This window comes from Bos grunniens, chromosome 14 (genome assembly GCF_055505025.1).
Source record: "Bos grunniens cultivar Pamir isolate PY7600 chromosome 14, Bosgru_T2T1.0, whole genome shotgun sequence".
In the NCBI taxonomy this organism is placed as follows: Eukaryota; Metazoa; Chordata; class Mammalia; order Artiodactyla; family Bovidae; genus Bos; species Bos grunniens.
Window position 1 is genome coordinate 42,155,053 of NC_141178.1, and position 19,197 is coordinate 42,174,249.

General features: G+C 42.8%; 1 protein-coding gene across 5 annotated transcripts; it reads left to right on the plus strand.

Annotated features, from left to right (window-relative positions):
• The first annotated feature begins 2,180 nt into the window (after nucleotides 1-2,180).
• On the plus strand, nucleotides 2,181-18,562 carry PEX2 (peroxisomal biogenesis factor 2). Of its 5 annotated transcripts, none has more exons than XM_086335431.1 (3): nucleotides 2,181-2,271; nucleotides 9,326-9,509; nucleotides 17,270-18,562. In XM_086335431.1, exon 3 carries the CDS (start codon nucleotides 17,287-17,289, stop codon nucleotides 18,202-18,204), a length of 918 nt encoding a protein of 305 aa, XP_086191557.1. In that variant the 5' UTR covers nucleotides 2,181-2,271; nucleotides 9,326-9,509; nucleotides 17,270-17,286; the 3' UTR covers nucleotides 18,205-18,562. The 5 variants fall into 5 exon arrangements, with proteins under 5 accessions (XP_086191557.1, XP_086191553.1, XP_086191556.1 ...); XM_086335427.1 differs by lacking the exon at nucleotides 9,326-9,509 and adding an exon at nucleotides 15,198-15,876; XM_086335430.1 differs by lacking the exon at nucleotides 9,326-9,509 and adding an exon at nucleotides 15,198-15,294.
• The last annotated feature ends 635 nt before the right edge of the window (nucleotides 18,563-19,197 follow it).

Sequence of the window (19,197 nt, forward strand, 5' to 3'; positions counted from 1 at the left end):
TGGAAAACTGAAAAAAGTTCACCATATCTAGAGGTTAAGTGGTAAAACCCAGAGGCTATCTGAAACATTTTCAATAGAAATCTTAAATGTTCTATACGCTTTGCCCTAATAATCAGACTCCTTAAAACATAATTCAAATTTCTTGATAGCTTGGTCTTTTTATTATCAACTGATATCATGATATTTTCATGTGACATACATAAGGCTCCATGAATTAAAACTTGCATTCTGAAAATTCCCCTATGTTAGTCTTTTTTTTTGTGGGGGGAGAGTCCTATTTTCTCCTTTTCATAAAAATTAAGTGAAGCACAGATGTAGGCTCAACATGGTTACCTTCCTTTATAATTGCTACATGAAAGACTTGGTCTTCTTCAAAGAGCTTTTCTTACCCTCTAGAACAGCCCTACCCAACATCAATGTAAATGAGGAGCCATATATGTAATTTGACATTTTCTGAAACATTCTCACGTTGACATGTAGCCAATGCAACAAATGAGGTAGTTTTCATTCTTTTCTTTTCTTACCTTTTATCTTAGAAATACAGTGTGCATCTTACACACAGAGCAGACATCAATCCAGCCTACCCACGCTTCAGGTGGCCAGCAGCAACTAGTTGGCCAACTGGAGCTCTGGAGACACCTTCCCTCCTGTACCTAAGAGAACCACATATCCTTTCAACTTGGAGCTCCTTTGCTGTTCAGTCGCTACCAGGTGTCTGACTTTTTTGCAACCTCATGGAGTGTCCATCAGGCTCCTTCTGTCCATGGGATTTCTCAGGCAAGAATACTGGAGTGGGTTGCCATGCCCTTCTCCAGAGGATCTTTCCCACCTAGGAATGGAAATTGCATCTCCTGCACTGGCAGGCGCATTCTGAGCCATCAGGAAAGCCAATCTCATTTATACTATTGGTACCTGTAGTGGGAATTTTATTAATTCAAGAAACCATCACCATCTTCTTTTAGGCCTGATCTTTCTGATCTCCTTAATATATGGAAGAGGACAAAATTCCAGGTGTAAGTGATGCTAATTGTGTACCTTCAACATAAAAACAAATTTAACAATGTAAGACTTCATCAATAAATGTTCTTTTATCTTGTCCATAATATTTCAAATTCTCAATAACAACTGTTCCACGGGATAATTAATCAAACACTGCTTCTACAGCATGAGCTCTCCAATGTCTGTCAACACATTTATTGCAGGTCTGCGTGCTCCTGGGTTCTGAGAAGGCACAGCGGGGGGAGACATGCGCTTAAAAGTTTTTAAGACCTACTGAGTGCAGAGAGCTTGTACCCACTGACTTCATTCAAACCTTTAAGCAAACAAGCCAGACAGATAAGGCCATCCCTTTATTATAGGCAGAGGCGATTCTCAACGCCGGCTACACATAATTGCCTGATCAATGCTCAAAAAATACCTTCCCTCGGGCCCTTAGTACTAGAAATCCTGCCTCAGCTCCCCAGGGCTGGGGGACCCTACTGTCCGCGTTTCTAAAGGTCTGGGATGATTCACACCGACCCCGCGGCAGGGAGCTCAAGGCGCTGATTTCTGCGAGCGAGAAAGGGTCCAATTCGTAGGGCAAGGCCTCCCGGGCCGAGGCTTTGAAGGCCACCTGCCTCCCTGAGTCCGCAGAGGCCAGCCAGCCATTCGCCCCTCCCGCCACGGCAGCCACGCGCTGCAAAAACTGCCCCAGCCCGGATGCTGCAGCTGCAGCCGGAGGCTCCCATCCCCACCCGGCCATCTCGCAGTGGGCCCTCCAACCTGGCGAGCGAAGAGCCCCCAAGACGCGGAGGCACCCCGCCGCCACTCGGCGGCACTCGTTCAGAGGCCGGCTGCCGTTGTCTGAAGGCAGGGAAAGCCCGGCCCTCCAGAGCCCTGGCTTCCCCGCGGCCCCTTGACCCGGTGGCCTCCCCACGCGCGGCCCCAGGACCCGGGCTGCCGGGTTCGCGCCTTTCCTGCCAATCAGATGCGGATTTCCCCCACGGCCAGCAGACCAATCAGCGCGCGGGTGTCCTCTTCGGCCCTTCGGCTCGTCGGCTCTTCGGCCCTTCGGCTCGTCGGAGTTCGGCGTTTCGCTGAGCGTTAAAGCGTGGTTCTCGTTGGTTTAGTTCCACTTTTTTTTTTTTCCAGGCACTTCCGGGTTCTGCGTCACTCCGCAAACCCACGAGTTCCGGAAGCTTGTGGACCGCAGGTTCGGCTTGGAAAAGCCAAGCTTCCCAGTGATGTTTCAGAAACAGTTACTCGGAGCGGGGCGTTTCGCAGACTCCTAAGGTCAGTGTCGCCCGAGAGAGTCGGAGTGTGGACCTGCGGTCTTGCTTACAACTGGGAGGGCGTGGAGTTTCACGACCTTGTAATTGTCGCCCTTTGCTTGTTTCCCTGTTTAATTGGCTTCCTGTCTTCCTGGAAGAGGCAGAGTCTGATTTTGGGAAAGGCAGTGGAGCAAACCTAAACGCCTAAAAATAGTCTTAGGATGGCATTCTTAGAAAAAAAAAGGACAGCTAGATTTGAGCTTCCTTTGCGTTCTGGGAAGTAATTTTCTAGAACATACTTGGAAATCGTTTCCTGTCACTTGGTGGTGGTGAGATTTAACCCTTTCGAACGGCTTAAGAATTACTGAGGGTCCAAACTTTTCTTAATATCTGATGGTTCGTGTATAGCGCTGTTTGGTACCAAAAAGTTGAGTAGGCTTAAGTTTCCAATATTTTTAAAAGCCTATAAACTTAAAAGCAATTTTAATTTTTGGGGGGAGAAAAAACTACTGAGAATTTTCTTAGAAAATAACTTACAATGAGTGAGTTACATTTAACATTGATACCTGACAAATAGAATATAAGTCATTTTTCTTGTGAGGCCTTAAAACTCACTGTTTACTTCTTATCTTTAGGTCCCATTTTTCGAAAATACTACATTTAGTGAAAGGGCTGTTCACAGAATGAGACTAAGTTGTAGACTGTTCACATCTAATGGTATTGTTATTCTGTGATGTCCCTGGAACACTATATCTGAACAGTAGAAATTATAGGTAGGCTGAGGTTCCATCCACACCAGTTTACAGTCTGAACGCCTTCCCCTAATGGGTTACCTTTAGTTAAGCCTTGGCAGAATATTTCAGGATGACCGACTCTTTCTTGTCACTGTATCTTCTCCCTCATCTTGCCCATATTATCCATTTCTTGTATCCAGAAACATTAAAGTTGAATAGTCTTGAGTCAGAAGGAGATTTGGAAGAAAAGAAAGAGTGGAGTTAGGAATTCTTTATTGACAATACAAGTGAAAAAGAACCTCTTATTTTATTTTTCTTAGAAATGGGGGAAAAAACAGAAGAGGACACAGCAAAGAACATGCTAGACTGAATCAAGAGAGTTGAGTTTCTACTCCTGACCAGCTCTGCCTCTTGGCCTTATTCTCCTCATTTTTAGAAATTAGGAGGAGCACTCAGTCTGTGGTTTTAAAACTGTTCTGTGGAAGAATTCTTGTAGAAGTGCCCTGGAGTCATGCAGAGGAGAGACAAAGCAAGTTGACCCTCAGCAGTATTTTACAAAAACAACTTATTCTTTTCTGTTCTGCTTGAAAAACAGTAGTCCTGTTAAGAAAATTAAATTTGTGTCTTAGACTACTTAATATATTTCCTACTAGCCTTATAATTTTGTTTTGTAAATTAATTGTTCATTTGTATTCAACTTGCATTCATTTGTTACAGGTTTTTAAACAATAAAATGCATATGTGCACAGTTAATTCATTACCAAAAGTCACAAACCTTTGTGGTTGTATACAGATTTTAAGTTTAATACTTTGTTTTTGATCACAGTTAGTCTTTTTCTCTTTTCCCCCTACTTTTTAATTTTTGCTTATTTTTGAAGCTCATAGCAGTCTTTGCAATAGGGAGGGCAGATATTTTCCATTTTTGGCAGTTGAACCTTAAAGATGTTAGCAGTTTTACCTAACATCATTTTACTAGTAAAGTTCCAAGTCCTAGCCTCACGTTTTCCCTAAAGTATAAAGTAAATTTTTAGTTTCTTCGCCTTTTGCACGCCACCGTGCTCTGGTTCCTGTAGCACAAGACAAAGCAGTCTTTATTCATGGACAGAAGTTCTGCTCTGAGTCACTGGCCTCTTTCTTCACTTTATTATCTGAGTTGAACAACCTAGAAGCACATTGGACGTTCTCTTTTCTCTTTGCTGTGAAATGACAGCATTTTCACACATTCCATGGTCCTCTTCAGTTCCTTTGGAATGTGGAAGAAACCTCAGGAGAAAAGCCCTGACTGTCCCACTTGCCCCACATCTGTCATCCTGGCACTAATTTCTGCACGTGGGAGCAGGGAAGAGGGTGTTTAGCACCCTCTGTCCTTCCCTGTGTGTGTGTGTTCAGTTGCTAAGTCGTGCTCAACTCCCTGCAACCCCATGGGCTGTGGTCCTTCAGGCTCCTCTGTGGGATTCTCCAGGCAAGAATACTGGAGTGGGTTGTTATTTCCTCCTCCAGGGGATCTTCTCAACCCAGGGATCATCTCCTGCATTGGCAGGTGGATTCTCTACCACTTGAGCCACCCAAGAGGCCTTCCCATTGTGTACTCTAAATTTCTCACATCTTTTCTCATCTCTGGAATCAAAATCCCCTTTTTTAGATTGCTTTTTATCTATTTTCCTTTTTTTTTTTTTTTTTTTTTGCAGAGCTCTTCTTTTTTACCTGTTTGTCAATAACATGAGATAAAATTTCATCCAAATTATCTTTTCTTTCTTTTTAACTATTAAAACCTTAAAAAAAAAAAAAAAAGAGCTCTAGAGTAATTCCATTTTGATTATGCACACCTGTTCCTTTCCAGGGTCATGTGAGTTAGCATTGCCTTTACTTCCCATATTACGTGTGTTCATAATATTTGTTTGCACCTCCTTTTCTCACCCCCATATTCCTTTGGTTAATTTTTGACATTCAGTTTCTTCAAATGGTTCTCTGACCACATGGAAAGGCAGGGAAAGTAGGTAAGGTGAATTCCAGGCAACGTGGGAAACTTTACCAGCTTCCTTGAATTTCTTCTCCCATCTACAGTCCTGAGAGCTTGACTGGCAGTCTGGTCTTCAGAATTATCTTGAGAGAAAAAATTTTGTTTTGAGTTCTGTGATGTTGAATTTGATCCAAGCTTAGCAAATATCTATACTGACTTCCTTTTGTATGTTCCACCATTTTTCTAGCATTTACTAAATCGCCAGCTTGACCTTAAGCACGTTATCAGACCCCTCTTAATTTTTGACTTCTTAAAGTGGACATAACATTGACTGTGTCATGAAACTGTAAAGAAAACATCTAGTGCCTTCTTCAGAGTATGTATCCCGTGGTACTTTCTCCTCTTCCGTTGCTGATACCTCTGTTCCCTTGTGGCTGTTTTCATATTCTCTCGTGTTCCATAAAATGTGCAATTAAACCTGTGTTCCAATAATCTTGAAGTCATTTAGAATTGTCTTCTTAGGCAGTTAGATCCTAAAACCTTTCTCCAAATTTATAGAGTACTTGAAGGTCTAGTCGCTCTCTTAAGTTTCCCATGTCTTTTGTTTGTTCATCCTTGGATTACAGTTTTTGCTGAAGTTCATACCGGTGCTCTTCATCACTTCGTACTTAGTCTCTTAAACAGCCCCATCTGCATGTCCTGCAGTGACATCCTAAGGGGTTTATGTTCATCTTTGAGGTCTGCCGTCACCTGTCCATAGAGGAGGCTGGTGTAGAGCATGGCCCCACCATTCCTCCTTGTGTTATTTCACGCAAGTCATCTCCCTGTGCTTCAATTTCCTTGCTTTAAAACAAAATACCAGAAGAACCTCTTTCATAACATTGTAAGGATTAAATAATTTAATATTTGATTTTTTTGCAAAGGGTACTTAGCTGTAGTGGTCGCTTATTAGCACTCCATATCCAGGAAGTAAGTAGTATAGGTTTACTACAGTTGTAAACTCCCAAATCGTTTGGGTTTGTCTTCCGTCAGGCTTCGCTGTATTTTTTCTGTGAGGATTGAGTCTGTCTCATGGGTGCTACTGTTCTGATGTCTCTACTTTCTTTAGCCTTTTCCTTACTCATGTTTGACATTAACCCTTACTACAGTTGGAAATGACTGTACTTTTACTTTTTATCTTCTCTTCCAGGGTTTTCTAAAATAATTCCCATGATGATTCTAGAGAGGTAGACTTTTTATAAGACTTTTTTTTAACTGCTGAAGAGTATAGTGTAGTCAAATGACTTGCCCAGAGTCACACAGCCTGTTGGTGAACCAGAATATAGAACTAATCGGAACCAGCTTAAGTCTCCTGCCCTGTGTTCACTCAGACATTTGCTCTTTGTTTCCACAGTGTGCTTTCTCCCTCAAAGACTCAAAAGTATCAGTTTTCTGAGAGGATGAGTGCCATGCTTAAAATGTATTTGTGAAGAAAGGCCAAAGTAATGGGAGATTCCGTCCCCAGGTTTAAAAAAAAAAAGTTTGTGTTACTTCTAGATACCTGAGTAAATATATCGTAAGTGAAATAGGTAAGGTGCTCAATTGTGTAAGACTGATTATAGTGGTGGAGATTTTAGTCTTTGAGTTGAATTCCCAATTCTCTCCAAATAAAAAGAATAACTTACCGTGGTTCATGTGTTTGAAAAATATGTGCTATTTGGAAGTGTATCCTTAGGATACATTGTAGAGACATTCTGTTACATACCCACTGCTGCTGCTGCTGCTAAGTCTCTTCAGTCGTGTTTGACTCTGTGCGACCCCATAGACGGCAGCCCAACAGGCTCCGCCGTCCCTGGGATTCTCCAGGCAAGAACACTGGAGTGGGTTGCCATTTCCTTCTCCAATGCATGAAAGTGAAAAGTGAAAGTGAAGTCGCTCAGTCGTGTCCGACTTGTAGCAACCCTATGGACTGCAGCCTACCAGGCTCCTCTGCCCATGGGATTTTCCAGGAAAGAGTACCAGAGTCGGGTGCCATTGCCTTCTCCGCCAAATGAGCACAGTTGGGGTTTATATCATCAGATACCTATAAGCTATCAGGACTTCGTTTATATTTGATGAACGAGATGAACGAAACAGCAGTGACATGTCACTTAGCAAGGCTATGGCAGAAGTGGGATTTGAACTTACAGTTGTTGATTTCTAGGCCTGTTCACAGTGCCAAAGGTCACAAGGGTCTAATGGGTCCCCGCCATAGGTTTTTTCCTCTTTTGCTCATCTTTGCAGTGCGTTCTGGGAATCAACGTCCTGTTAAAATCTCTCTTTGATGCATGTCCCATTTATTAGTATTGATTCCAATACAATGGACAGTAAATCTATCTGACTACACAAAGGAAATAAAATAGTAGGGTAGAGGTTCAAAGCTTAAGATCTCAGGTTGTAGAACTTTATTCGTATAACCTCCTAATGTGAAATGCCACTTAAGATTAAAAAAAAGACACAACTAAAAGGCAGAAATGGTCTCATCCATTTATATCACCAGAACCCTTAAGACCGTGTGGCAGCAACGTTGTTGTACTGAAAATCAGTTGATGATTGTGGGTCTGGAAAAGAATAGCCTGGCAGAGAGTGTGTGGATGGATTTGAAACGTTAGCGATTGCTTGGGAATCACATGTTTCTGCTGACAAAGTTTGCAAAGACTGTAAATTTAAATGTAGAATTTTTGTCAGCAGTATGCATTGACAAACATGCCTAATGGTAATACATCTAGTACTGAGCATCTTGAAACAGGTCAATAATAATGTGTTTATTGATAGCAGTAATGCCGGAGATGTTACTTGGTATTATAGCTAAAAATCCATGTTATGCCCTTAATCATAATTACATTAATATTGACAGGCCCTTGACAATACCCACATTATTATTGATAGATTTCTGTCAATAACATGTTTTTAAATAAAATATATTCATTCATAATTTGTACAATACTCAATAAAAGGGCTGGAAGACGTCCTGAGAAATTCTTCCCACTGTACTGAGATAAAAAGTCCTTCGTTTTGGAATGCAATATAGATGACAAAGTTTTATTTGGGGAATGAAAAGCTTAAAAGGAAAGCATGAGTTATTTAAGGGATAAGGTTATATATCGCTGCTCTCAGTAAACGAATTTTCAGTTGTTTTTTCCCTGTGAAAGAAAAGCAGTGTGACATGTCTAGTGATAAAATGTCAGCAGGAGACCTTTTTAATAGTTTTATAGTGCTCAATCATTTTGTCTTAAACATATTTATGTGACAAGTTAATCACAGTAACCCTCGTAGATGCTATACTTTTTATCTGGTCTTGATTTTGCCTTAAGCATCTTCTTCACATGTCCTTAACATAGTAGTATCCTTCACTGAACGTGAAGTTATTTAGTGCCAATTTTACTTTTAATTGTTTTTATAAGTCTTTTTGCATGGCCATAAATGTTTTCCCTGGGTTAGCTTTTCAGAATCTTAGTATAGTCAGGGAAACGGGGGATGGAGAGGGAGAGATTGATAGGATTGTGCATTAAAAGAAGGAGATGTCATTGCAGAGCAGGAAAAAGCATCACCAGATTTTGTGTTTCTGGAAAAATCAATTTGAATTAAATCTGATGATATTTGTTTCAATTCAAAACAATCCCAACTTTTAAAAAAAAAATTAGTTTGTATTTTTTTAAACCATTTACGTTTGAGCTGCTTTTGTGAAACTAAATACCAACCTACAAGAACCAATAATAATACAATTTTTAATATTTAAATTTTTGAAAGTAGAAGTAGACCGACCAGTAGTAGGCCTTGGATAGCAATAAGTGTAGCAGAGTCAGGAAAGCACTGGTTTCCAGAAGAGTTGGAGATTTTTGATTCAAAAACATGAGGATACTGTAATCTTTCTAATTTTCATAGTTGTCAGTGAAGCAGGTCAACTTACTAAGACTTGTTCAGAACGTTATTAATCAACACCTCAGTTAAGGTCCTTGAATGGTCACAGGAGTCGTGTGACTCAGGAGTCCCCAACCCCTGGGCCACCAACTGGTACCAGTCTGCGGCCTGTTAGGAACCCAGCCGCAAAGCAGGAGGTGAGCGGAGGGGTAAACAGTGAGGCTGCATCTGCCGCTGCTCCTCATCCTTCCCCATCACTTGCATTGCCCCCTGAACCATCCCCACTCCCATCCGTGGAAAAGTTCTTCTGCATAACTGGTCCTTTGTGCCAGAAAGGTTGGGGGCCAACTGCTGGAACTGGTCCTTCAGAATTGCAGTTTTCCTTTTCTTAAACTCTGCAATCAGGTTAATCTTTTAAAATGTATGTCCTGTTAAGTCCCTTCTGTTCAGTGATTACTCATGGCTACAAAACCAATTTCCTTAAAACAGAGTCTTTTTTGCAGGGGGTTAAAGCAGCGGCAGCAACTCTTCAGCCAGTCTCTCCTGCCAAGCCATTCTGCTCTGGTCATAGCAGACAACTTCTTTCTTTACTTCCGAACAAGTGCAACCATGTTAGTGGGGATTCATAAGGATGCAGCTCCCGTTGAAACCCATCTCCCCGTGTTTCCCAGGTGGACCATGGCTGGGGTCAGTGCTTGCATATTTCTGCACTTTGTATGGTATTAAATCCAAGTTTTCTCTTTTCTGCCCCAGGGAGTTTTGTGATCCTTCATAGTGTTTTCGTATTTTGAGATCCATTCTTTTCTTCACAGATCAGTGGCTAGTCTTGATTATTGTAAAGTCCTATTTCTTTAGAAATGCCTTACTAAAAGGAAGTTAACTAAGAGTTAACTATTTGGATTGAACCCCTGAAATGTAAGAGAATGCCAGGCATTTTGTGGGCCCTCAGTAAATATTAAATTGAGTAGCAATCTGTCAGATTTAGAATTCACTGAAAACCAATCTTCTCCCATTAGATTGAGAATAACTTTATGTGATCTAAAGGCACTTATGGCATTTTTTTCTGTGTCCTACACCTACTTCAGCCAAATATTATTGTCCAGCAGTGGAGGGAAGAAGTTCCATAATCAGATGAATTAAACTTGTAGTTACTCGATCTCATCAGTTTCTTCTACTCCTGAGCAGTGCCCTTCTCTAAAGCCAATATCCTAGAATAACTGTACCTGCTAGAAAGAGGAGGGGAGAGGAGGAGGAACTGAACGGAGCATGTTGATGGTAAACCAAGGTTGGATGCTTTTCTCAGACTGCCTGTACCAGGCCCTGTTTGGTGAAGCACACTCGAGTTAGATGCTCTCAGTGTGCATTCTGGAGAGGTTTCTTTGCTTCCGGATAAACAGGCAGAGCCATGTGGATGGAGGTGAGACAGCCGAGAGAGCAGGTCACTCTGGGATCCCCCCATGCTCTCAGGATGCCCACCCCAGCATCTCCTCTGATATGATGCGTGAGTTCCACTGGACCACATTTCTGCCCCTTCCCATCTGACCCCCACACATGCCCACCTCACAGTGACATAATGTTCACTGTGTAACTGCCAGAATTTATATTTTAATGGTGTAGCAGTATTTCCTGGAGGGACGGGGGTGGGAATCCTTTTACCACAGGTTGGTTGAGGCATTCAGTTCAGTTCAGTCGCTCAGTCGTGTCCGACTCTGCAACCCCATGAATTGCAGCACGCCAGGCCTCCCTGTCCATCACCAGCTCCCGGAGTTCACCCAAACTCACGTCCATTGAGTCGATGATGCCATCCAGCCATCTCATCCTCTGTCTTCCCCTTCTCCTCCTGCCCCCAATCCCTCCCAGCATCAGAGTCTTTTCCAATGAGTCAGCTCTTCGCATGAGGTGGCCAAAGTACTGGAGTTTCAGCTTCAGCATCATTGCTTCCAAAGAACACCCAGGACTGATCTCCTCTAGAATGGACTGGTTGGATCTCCTTGCAGTCCAAGGGACTCTCAAGAGTCTTCTCCAACACCACAGTTCAAAAGCATCAATTCTTTGGCTTGCAGCTTTCTTCACAGTCCAACTCTCACATCCATACATGACTACTGGAAAAACCATAGCCTTGACTAAACGGACCTTTGTTGGCAAAGTAATGTCTCTGCTTTTTAATATGTTGTCTAGGTTGGTCATAACTTTCCTTCCAAGGAGTAAGCGTCTTTTAATTTCATGGCTGCAATCACCATCTGCAGTGATTTTGGAGCCCAGAAAAATAAAGTCTGACACTGTTTCCCCATCTATTTCCCATGAAGTGATGGGACCGGATGCGATGATCTTCGTTTTCTGAATGTTGAGCTTTAAGCCAACTTTTTCACTCTCCACTTTCACTTTCATCAAGAGGCTTTTTAGTTCTTCTTCACTTTCTGCCCTAAGGGCGGTGTCATCTGCATATCTGAGGTTACTGATATTTCTCCCGGCAATCTTGATTCCAGCTTGTGCTTCTTCCAGCCCAGCTTGAGGCATTAGATGAGTAATAATGAAGATTTCAGTCTTTTGAAATGAGATTTGGCAAAATCAGCCGAGTCTTTTTCTTCTAAAGCTCATCTCTAGCCAAAGTAGCAATAATGTACTGCCTGCCTGTTTCCAAACCACTTACACAACATTGTCTGCTTTAATCTCAGCAACATCTTGAGGTAGCCAGGTAGCCATTCATTTCCAACTCTTAGAAGAATCTACTGCTAATGATTTTTTTGAGATGACTTAGCAGCCAAGAGACCAAGCTGGAGCTGGAGCCCGAGTCTATCTGATTTTAAACCTAGTCTTTCTACTCTGTCCCAGTCGCCTGAACAGGATGACAGAGCAATAGGAAGGCTATGCTCCTACTTTAACACACTGTGATGGGTAATAGACAATGCCTGTTCTGTGTTTACAATGAAAAGAAGTCACAGAAATGACTAACATGTTGGATACTGAAACCTAAAACAAAACAAAAAAAAAGAAATTATTTTCCTGGAAGAACAGTTTAATAATAGTCTTTTGCTCTAGTAAAGAGTCTTCTGTAGAGAGATCGGGCCCAACTGTTCTTAATCTTCACCGAAGCCAGGCCTGGGGTGAAGAAGAGGAAGGAAAAAAAAAAAGTTAAACTGTAACAGAAGGTATAAGAGAATTTTCTGATGATAAGGATTGTTAAATATTGGATTGGTTAGAGAGTGTGTTAAGTCTTCCTTCCTGGCAGCCATTAAAAATTCCTGTCTTTACTAACTGTACTTAAGTATGATTCCTCCAGAAATGAGGGATTTGAGATTAGTGACTCCTGTCAGAAGCCAGTCTCTCTGACCAGTTTCTTCCTGTATACAAGTAAGGAACCTGAGAAGAGAGAGCTGCCCTCAGACTCCAGTTTATCAGCAGTGTTCAATCTGAACATTGATTCACTACCAAACTACTCACTCCACCACATATGAGTTCAACAGACCTTTACTGAGCAACTACTACAGCTGGCGCATCTTTGCAGTAAGTTCTGTAAAGATTACCAAGAACTGATTGTGACTCTAACATCTGAAGATACATAAGTTGGCACAACTGGCGCCCTTAACACATGCCATAAATTTCATCTGCTACGCAACTGAAACGAAGAAGGAAATGGCAGCCCACTCTAGTATTCTTGCCTGGAAAATTCCACAGAAGAGCCTGATGGGAATCTGTGGGCTCACAAAGAGTTGAACACTACTCAGAAACTGAGCACGCAACTGAAAAAAATTACCAATCCATCCGGTTCAGTACTGGGGGCAGGGATGGGGTGACGGGAGAAAGCTGAAGTGTTGAAGTTGATGTCCAGTACAGCCTGAGCTTTTCAAGAGTACTTTGACAAATAAGAGAACTTCCTTTGTCTTGTTGACCACAGGATACAAAACCTGGGAAACATGACGAGTTGTCCAGACTCACAGTAGAGGAATTGTATATACCATAATTTCACCTATCCTGAATGATTATAGAATTTTGCATGAGGAAAAGTGAGTTAGGTATCAGTCTCTGTGGATGGCAGGTACCTTGAGAAGCAGCTATGAGGTAGTTTCCCTTGACTAGTTTATGGTTAAGTTAGGGAAAGGTGTATTCAGACAACTAGAGTGAGAACTCAAGCACATGGCACAGACAGTTGCTGTGATAGTTAAAAATAGTGACAGTGGGAATTGGGGAGAAAATTGTGAAGCAGAATGTTGAAATAGGATTGCAGTGTACTTGAGGGTGGCAGGAGAAGATGGTAGAGAAGGTAAGTGTTCCAGGTACGTGAGAAAAGGCATAGAGGCAGGACCAAAAGAGAGTCAGTTAAAATTTCTTTGGTTTTTCCTGGTCGTCTAGTGGTTAAACCTTTGCCGTCATCCAGCCCAGGGAGTGCAGTTCCATCCCTGGTCACGAAGCTAAGATCCCACAGGCCTCTCCGCCAAAAAAAAAAAAAACAACCAGAACATAAAACGGAAGCAATAATGTAACGAACTCAATAAAGACTTTAAAAAATTGTCCACAACAAAAAAGTCTTTTAGAAGTAAAATAAACTCTTCAGTGAATAACTGGTTATATGGTTAAAAAGAAGGACACAGAATTGGGCTAGAATCTAAGAAGTCTGTACTTTATCCTGGGGTCAGTGAAGTAAGAGATGATTTGGTAAATCTGAACAAATAATTTTACAGATTTTGATTTGCCTATGAGGTTTTTTTAAATACTGTTTTAGTTGTGTTTTTTTTTTCTTTTTTTCTTAATTATGTTTCTTAAATACATCAGGGTCTCTTTCAGTGAGTTGGCTCTTTGCATCAGGTGGCCAAAGTACTGGAGCTTCAGCTTCAGCTTCAGCTTCAGCATCAGTCCTTCTGATGAATATTCTGGGTTGATTTCCTTTAGAATTAACTGGTTTGATCTCCTTGCTGTTCCGGGGACTCTCAGGAGTCTTCTCCAGCACCACAGTTCAAAAAGTGTCAGTTCTTTGGTGCTCAGCCTTTATTATGATCCAGCTCTCACATCTGTATATGACTATTGGTAAAAACATGAAAATCCCATGGACAGAGGAGCCTGGTAGGCTGCAGTCTATGGAGTCCTGAAGAGTCCGACACGACTAAGTGACTTCACTTTGACTTTTCACTTTCCTGCATTGGAGAAGGAAATGGCAACCCACTCCAGTGTTCTTGCCTGGAGAATCCCAGGGACGGGGGAGCCTGGTGGGCTGCCGTCTGTGGGGTCGCACAGAGTCGGACACGACTGAAGTGACTTAGCAGCAGCAGCAGCAGCAAAGACATAGCTTTGACTATATGGACCTTTATTTAATTACATAAATGACACTTAAAGAAGATTTTAAATTGCATAAAATGTGAAAAATAATCACTAATGATTTTTTTACATAAAGATTGAAAGTCTTTCTCTGTTGAGATAGTTCTGAAATTTTATGCAGTGTCTTTAAGAATCTTACAATACCATGTAATTCTGCTGCTGCCTGACTTGTCCATCGATTGGCCTGCTTCCTTTGTGCAGACCCAGGTTGGCGTCTTCATTTGCATCCTGAGCACTTGCAGAGCTAGGATACGTTGATGCTCATAGACTTTGTGAAATCTGTGAGTGGTCTCAGTCTCACAGGGACTACATAGTAGCAGAAAGAGAAAACTGAATCAGGGTGAGATCTGTAAGAGCCTCTGCAGATCTGTGGACGAAAACCAAGCAAAAAAGGCAGGAGGACTGGCATGCAGCATTGAGCTGGGTGGGTGACAGGTGTGCCCACAAAGTCGTGAGTTTTGCCTGGAAATGGACTAGCCCAGTCATTCGCAACATCACCAGGGAACTTGCTAGAAATGCAAATTATTGGTGCCCATTCCAGAGGACATCAGAAACTCTGGAACTGAGGGGCACAGTCTAACAAGTCCTGCATGTGATGGTGATTAATGCTCAGGTGTGAAGGCCACTAGACTACAAGCACAGAGAGACAACAGGACTGTGATACACAGACCCCAGCAGAGAAAGTTTTGAAAGGTCAAAGGTTGGTGATGGCAGTGATCATGACCCATGAAACGCTACAGTGACTGGAGAAGGAAACCAGGGGAATAAGATTATATTGTACAAAGAAAGTTGGATGTGCTGTGAATGGGCAGGACCGACTTATCTTTAGACGACTGTCTTCCTGATCTTAGCATTTAAATAGATCAAGTAGATTTAAAATAGAGCAGTCCCATCGGAGGGGCTCACACAAAATCTCCTCCCCAAATATCTCTCCCATATATCCTCAGAACTTCCTACTGAGCTTTTCCACTTAGCTGTCTCATAGGAGCCTCAGCTCTCTAAAACTGCCCAGATTTATTATCTTTCCCTTCAAACCTATATCTCTGCATATGTTTCCTATTTCAGAGAATTGGACTACCATCCACACCATTACTCAAGTCAGTTATTCTTGGCTTACTTCTCACTGAGTCGTGTCCATCCTTCCACCTCAAAGCTTTCAAAGGTACCTATTTTTCTCCATCCCCACTGATACCCTTCTAATTTAGACCATCATTAGTTTCTCACTAAATCATGTTAACAATCATCTTAATTGGTCTCTCTGCCTCCAGTCTTTCAGCCTCTAATCCATTCTCCATGTGGCTAGAACACACTGTTTAAAATGCAGAGTTGATCAGTTCTTCCCTTACAGCTATGTGGTGTCTCCCCATTACCTTCTTGATAAAATGTAGCCTCCTCAAAGTCAGCTTTTACCATCAGTCTTACCTTTCCAGCCTGATCTTTTGTCCTGGCTCCTCCCATCCTCAGCACCCCCTGTTCCCTCTGTAGGAGTGGTTTTCTTACCTATATTTACCCTCCTGACACTGCCGATCCTTCAGGTGGCTACCTTCAGAAGATCTTGCCTCTTCCGTGAAGCCTTCTTGGACCTTCTAGTTGTAAGCACTATGTTCTTACGTTCCCCTTGCACATCACCTTTCACATCTTGTAATTGCCTATTTATTATTTTCTGCAGTACACTCAGAGAAGGCAATGGCAACCCACTCCAGTCCTCTTGCCTGGAAAATCCCATGGATGGAGGAGGAGCCTGGTAGGCTGCAGTCCATGGGGTCGCTAAGAGTCAGGCAAGACTTAGCGACTTTACTTTCACTTTTCACTTTCATGCATTGGAGAAGGAAATGGCAACCCACTCCAGTGTTCTTGCCTGGAGAATCCCAGGGACAGAGGAGCCTAGTGGGCTGCCATCTATGGGGTCGCACAGAGTCAGACATGACTGAAGTGACTTAGCAGCAGCAGCAGCAGTACACTCTTGCTTCCTCCCTCTTCCCAGTCACTTGATTATGATCTCCACAAGGGTTGGGACTGTGTTCTCCCATTTTATCACAGGCTTCTGACACATTGCTTGGGGAAAAGCTGGTAAGCAACAAAAATATGTTGAAAGATGTGGCGATCAGCAGTCAAGATGTGGTAACTCAAAATCGTTTGAAAGGTTATTGGGTAGGAATTTGTATTTTCTACCACTCACCCACTCCAGACTTTCATCCTGTTTCTTGTTCCACTCATCTTGAATTTGTGGGAAGCATTCTCTAAACCAAGAACTGGGCTATTTGCTTAGAATCAACTGTAAAAAGACTCAGTCTTTGCTACAGGGTTTATCATCCAGTGGAGGAAATCAACAATTGCAAAGTAGTTTATATACAGTAGGGACATAAAATCATGAAAGAGGAAGGACAGAGAGCTAAAGAAACAGCTAGAGAGGCAACTAAATTAGAAGTGGTCCCTAAGCTAGTACTTAAAAACTTAGTTGTTTAGTCACTAAGTCACTTCCGCCTCTTTTGCAACCCCATGGACTATGGCCCACCAGACTCCTCTGTCTATGAGGTTTCCAGGCAATGTGAGTTTTCCAGTTAGAGAATGGGAGCAGATTGTTCCAGGTGAAGGGAAAGACAACAAATGTCCAGTAGTGAACAAGAGAAGGGAGCACTTTATAACTAGAGGGTGAAGCATGAGGAAAGCAGCCTTGGGGGTCCACTTGGGAAGGCTTGTGTTTTCAAAGTACCGCAGTGTGGGACAGGCACTGAAGGAGGCAAAAGGGAAGACGAACAGTAGACGTCATCCAGTGGGGAGCTCAGAGCAGCCAGAATGAGAAAAGGCTGGGGGGGGACAGGGTCATGAACGGATAAAAAAAGAAGGGCGACTCTGTCCTGACCCGTTTCCTTCCCTACAGCTCTTGGCTAGCGCGAGGCAAGGGTTTCACAGGATTCCTGTCTCTGTCCGTTGTCACCTGTGTGTCACAGTTTTCCAGCTCTAAGTTGGGAAGACAGTACAAGATCGGGACTGTTTGATGATGTTTTCTTTTTGTGTTGGCGGGGAGGGAGTTAAGTTTTGGGGCAAAATGAGGATTGTAGCCCAGGAGACAGCATTTTAGGTAGCTCTGAGAAACTGCTCTGTCAGTGATGGTTTCTGATTGTACTTCTTCCTAGAGACCCTCAGAGAAGGCATGGCTTCCGGAGACGAGAACGCAGAGCGGACGAACAGAGTGCTAAGAATCAGCCAGTTGGATGCACTTGAACTAAACAAGGCCCTGGAGCAGCTCGTTTGGTCCCAGTTTACTCAGTGCTTTCATGGATTTAAGCCAGGGCTGTTAGCCCGCTTTGAACCAGAGGTGAAAGCATTCTTGTGGCTTTTCTTGTGGAGATTCACCATCTACTCTAAAAATGCCACAGTGGGACAGTCAGTGTTGAATATTCAGTACCAGAATGATCTTTCCCCAAACCTGAGCTACCAGCCACCGAGCAGAAATCAGAAGCTCTGGTACGCTGTCTGTACGATTGGTGGCAAGTGGTTAGAAGAACGATGCTATGATTTGTTTCGGAACCGTCACATCGCATCCTTCAGGAAAGCCAAGCAGTGCATGAATCTGGTGGTCGGACTTCTGAAGTTAGGCGGGTTGATTAATTTCTTGATCTTCCTCCAAAGGGGCAAGTTTGCAACTTTGACCGAACGTCTCCTGGGCATCCATTCTGTCTTTCACAAGCCCCAAAGTGTCCGAGAAGTGGGCTTTGAGTATATGAATAGGGAACTCCTCTGGCACGGCTTTGCTGAGTTTCTAATTTTTCTCCTCCCACTAATCAACGTCCAGAAGTTGAGAGCCAAGCTCTCTTCATGGTGTGTCCCACTGACCGGAGCCCCAGGCAGCGACAGCACGCTGGCAACCAGTGGCAGACAGTGTTCTCTGTGTGGGGAGTGGCCCACCATGCCTCACACCATTGGCTGCGAGCATGTCTTTTGTTACTACTGCGTGAAGAGTAGCTTCTTATTTGACATGTCCTTCACTTGTCCTAAGTGTGGCACAGAAGTCCATAGCCTGCAACCCTTGAAATCGGGCATTGAGATGGCAGAAGTGAGTGTCCCTTAGAAACTAAAGTTGTTCCTCCTAGAAGAACTGTATTCTGTCTAAATCCTTAGCATGAGTCATCCTGAGTGTACTACTTAGATATGTTTTATGAGGACACGTGCTTCTCAGCCACTGCCTTCTGTTCCTTCCCAGGCACAACTACATTCTACTCGCCCTGGAAACCACATGATCCTAAATATGTGATATAAATGGTAACATGCTATTTTTTTTTAATCATTGTGTTTAATTTTTAACGTCAAGAATAATGGACAGTTTTTGGTGGTTTTTTTTTTTAACAAATGACCACTAAGAATGTGCCTTCATTCTGCCACTTCCTGGAAAGAGTGAGACTAAAAATAAAAGATTATGGAGACTCTGGGCTGATTGTACATTTATTTTCAGAAATGACACCAGAAAATTACACAATAACAAGAGTAAGACCTGTTGTTTGAAACCTTCAGTCCCAATATCCCGATTGTAATTGTAAGCTTTTCTCTGAAGCCAGCTTTTAAGGGGTTCTGTCTGCTTCATTCTCAGAGCTAATGACAGCCACCAGAGGCTCAAGACTTCCATCCTACCAGCTTCCTGATCCCACTGGCCAAAGAGCTTCTCGCCTAGTAGTCTGGCACCAGGAGCCCACAGTCTGGTCAGCCTGAAATTGTGTGCACATTCCTAAACCATGATGGAGAAACACTGTTCCCAGTCCCTCAGCTGGATGATGCTCCATCACAAACACCCCAGGAACCTAATGCAGGACAGGAAGCAGGTGACCACAGGGGCTAGTTAGGAGCATGGTGGCCACTGGGCAGGGGAGAAGTGATCTTGACCAGTCTCCGTTTGCCTCTATCCTGGAGGTCTACACCGGCCCCTAATTTTACCAGTGATCTAGTCTGGCAAGTACGTTAGCAACTGAATGGTCATCTTAGATTGCGGATTTGAAAGGATGAAATAAGGTCAACAAGATTTTGTTCTACCAACAATTTTTTTACAGTGTGATTTTGATAGCAGTTTCTG

Bases quoted from the DNA above. Each gene is read 5' to 3' on its own strand.
- PEX2 (XM_086335427.1), top strand. From the start codon at position 15,819: ATGGCAACCCACTCCAGTCCTCTTGCCTGGAAAATCCCATGGATGGAG. The intron at 15,877-17,269 runs GTAGGCTGCAGT...ACTTCTTCCTAG, and splicing joins ATGGATGGAGGAGGAGCCTG to AGACCCTCAGAGAAGGCATG.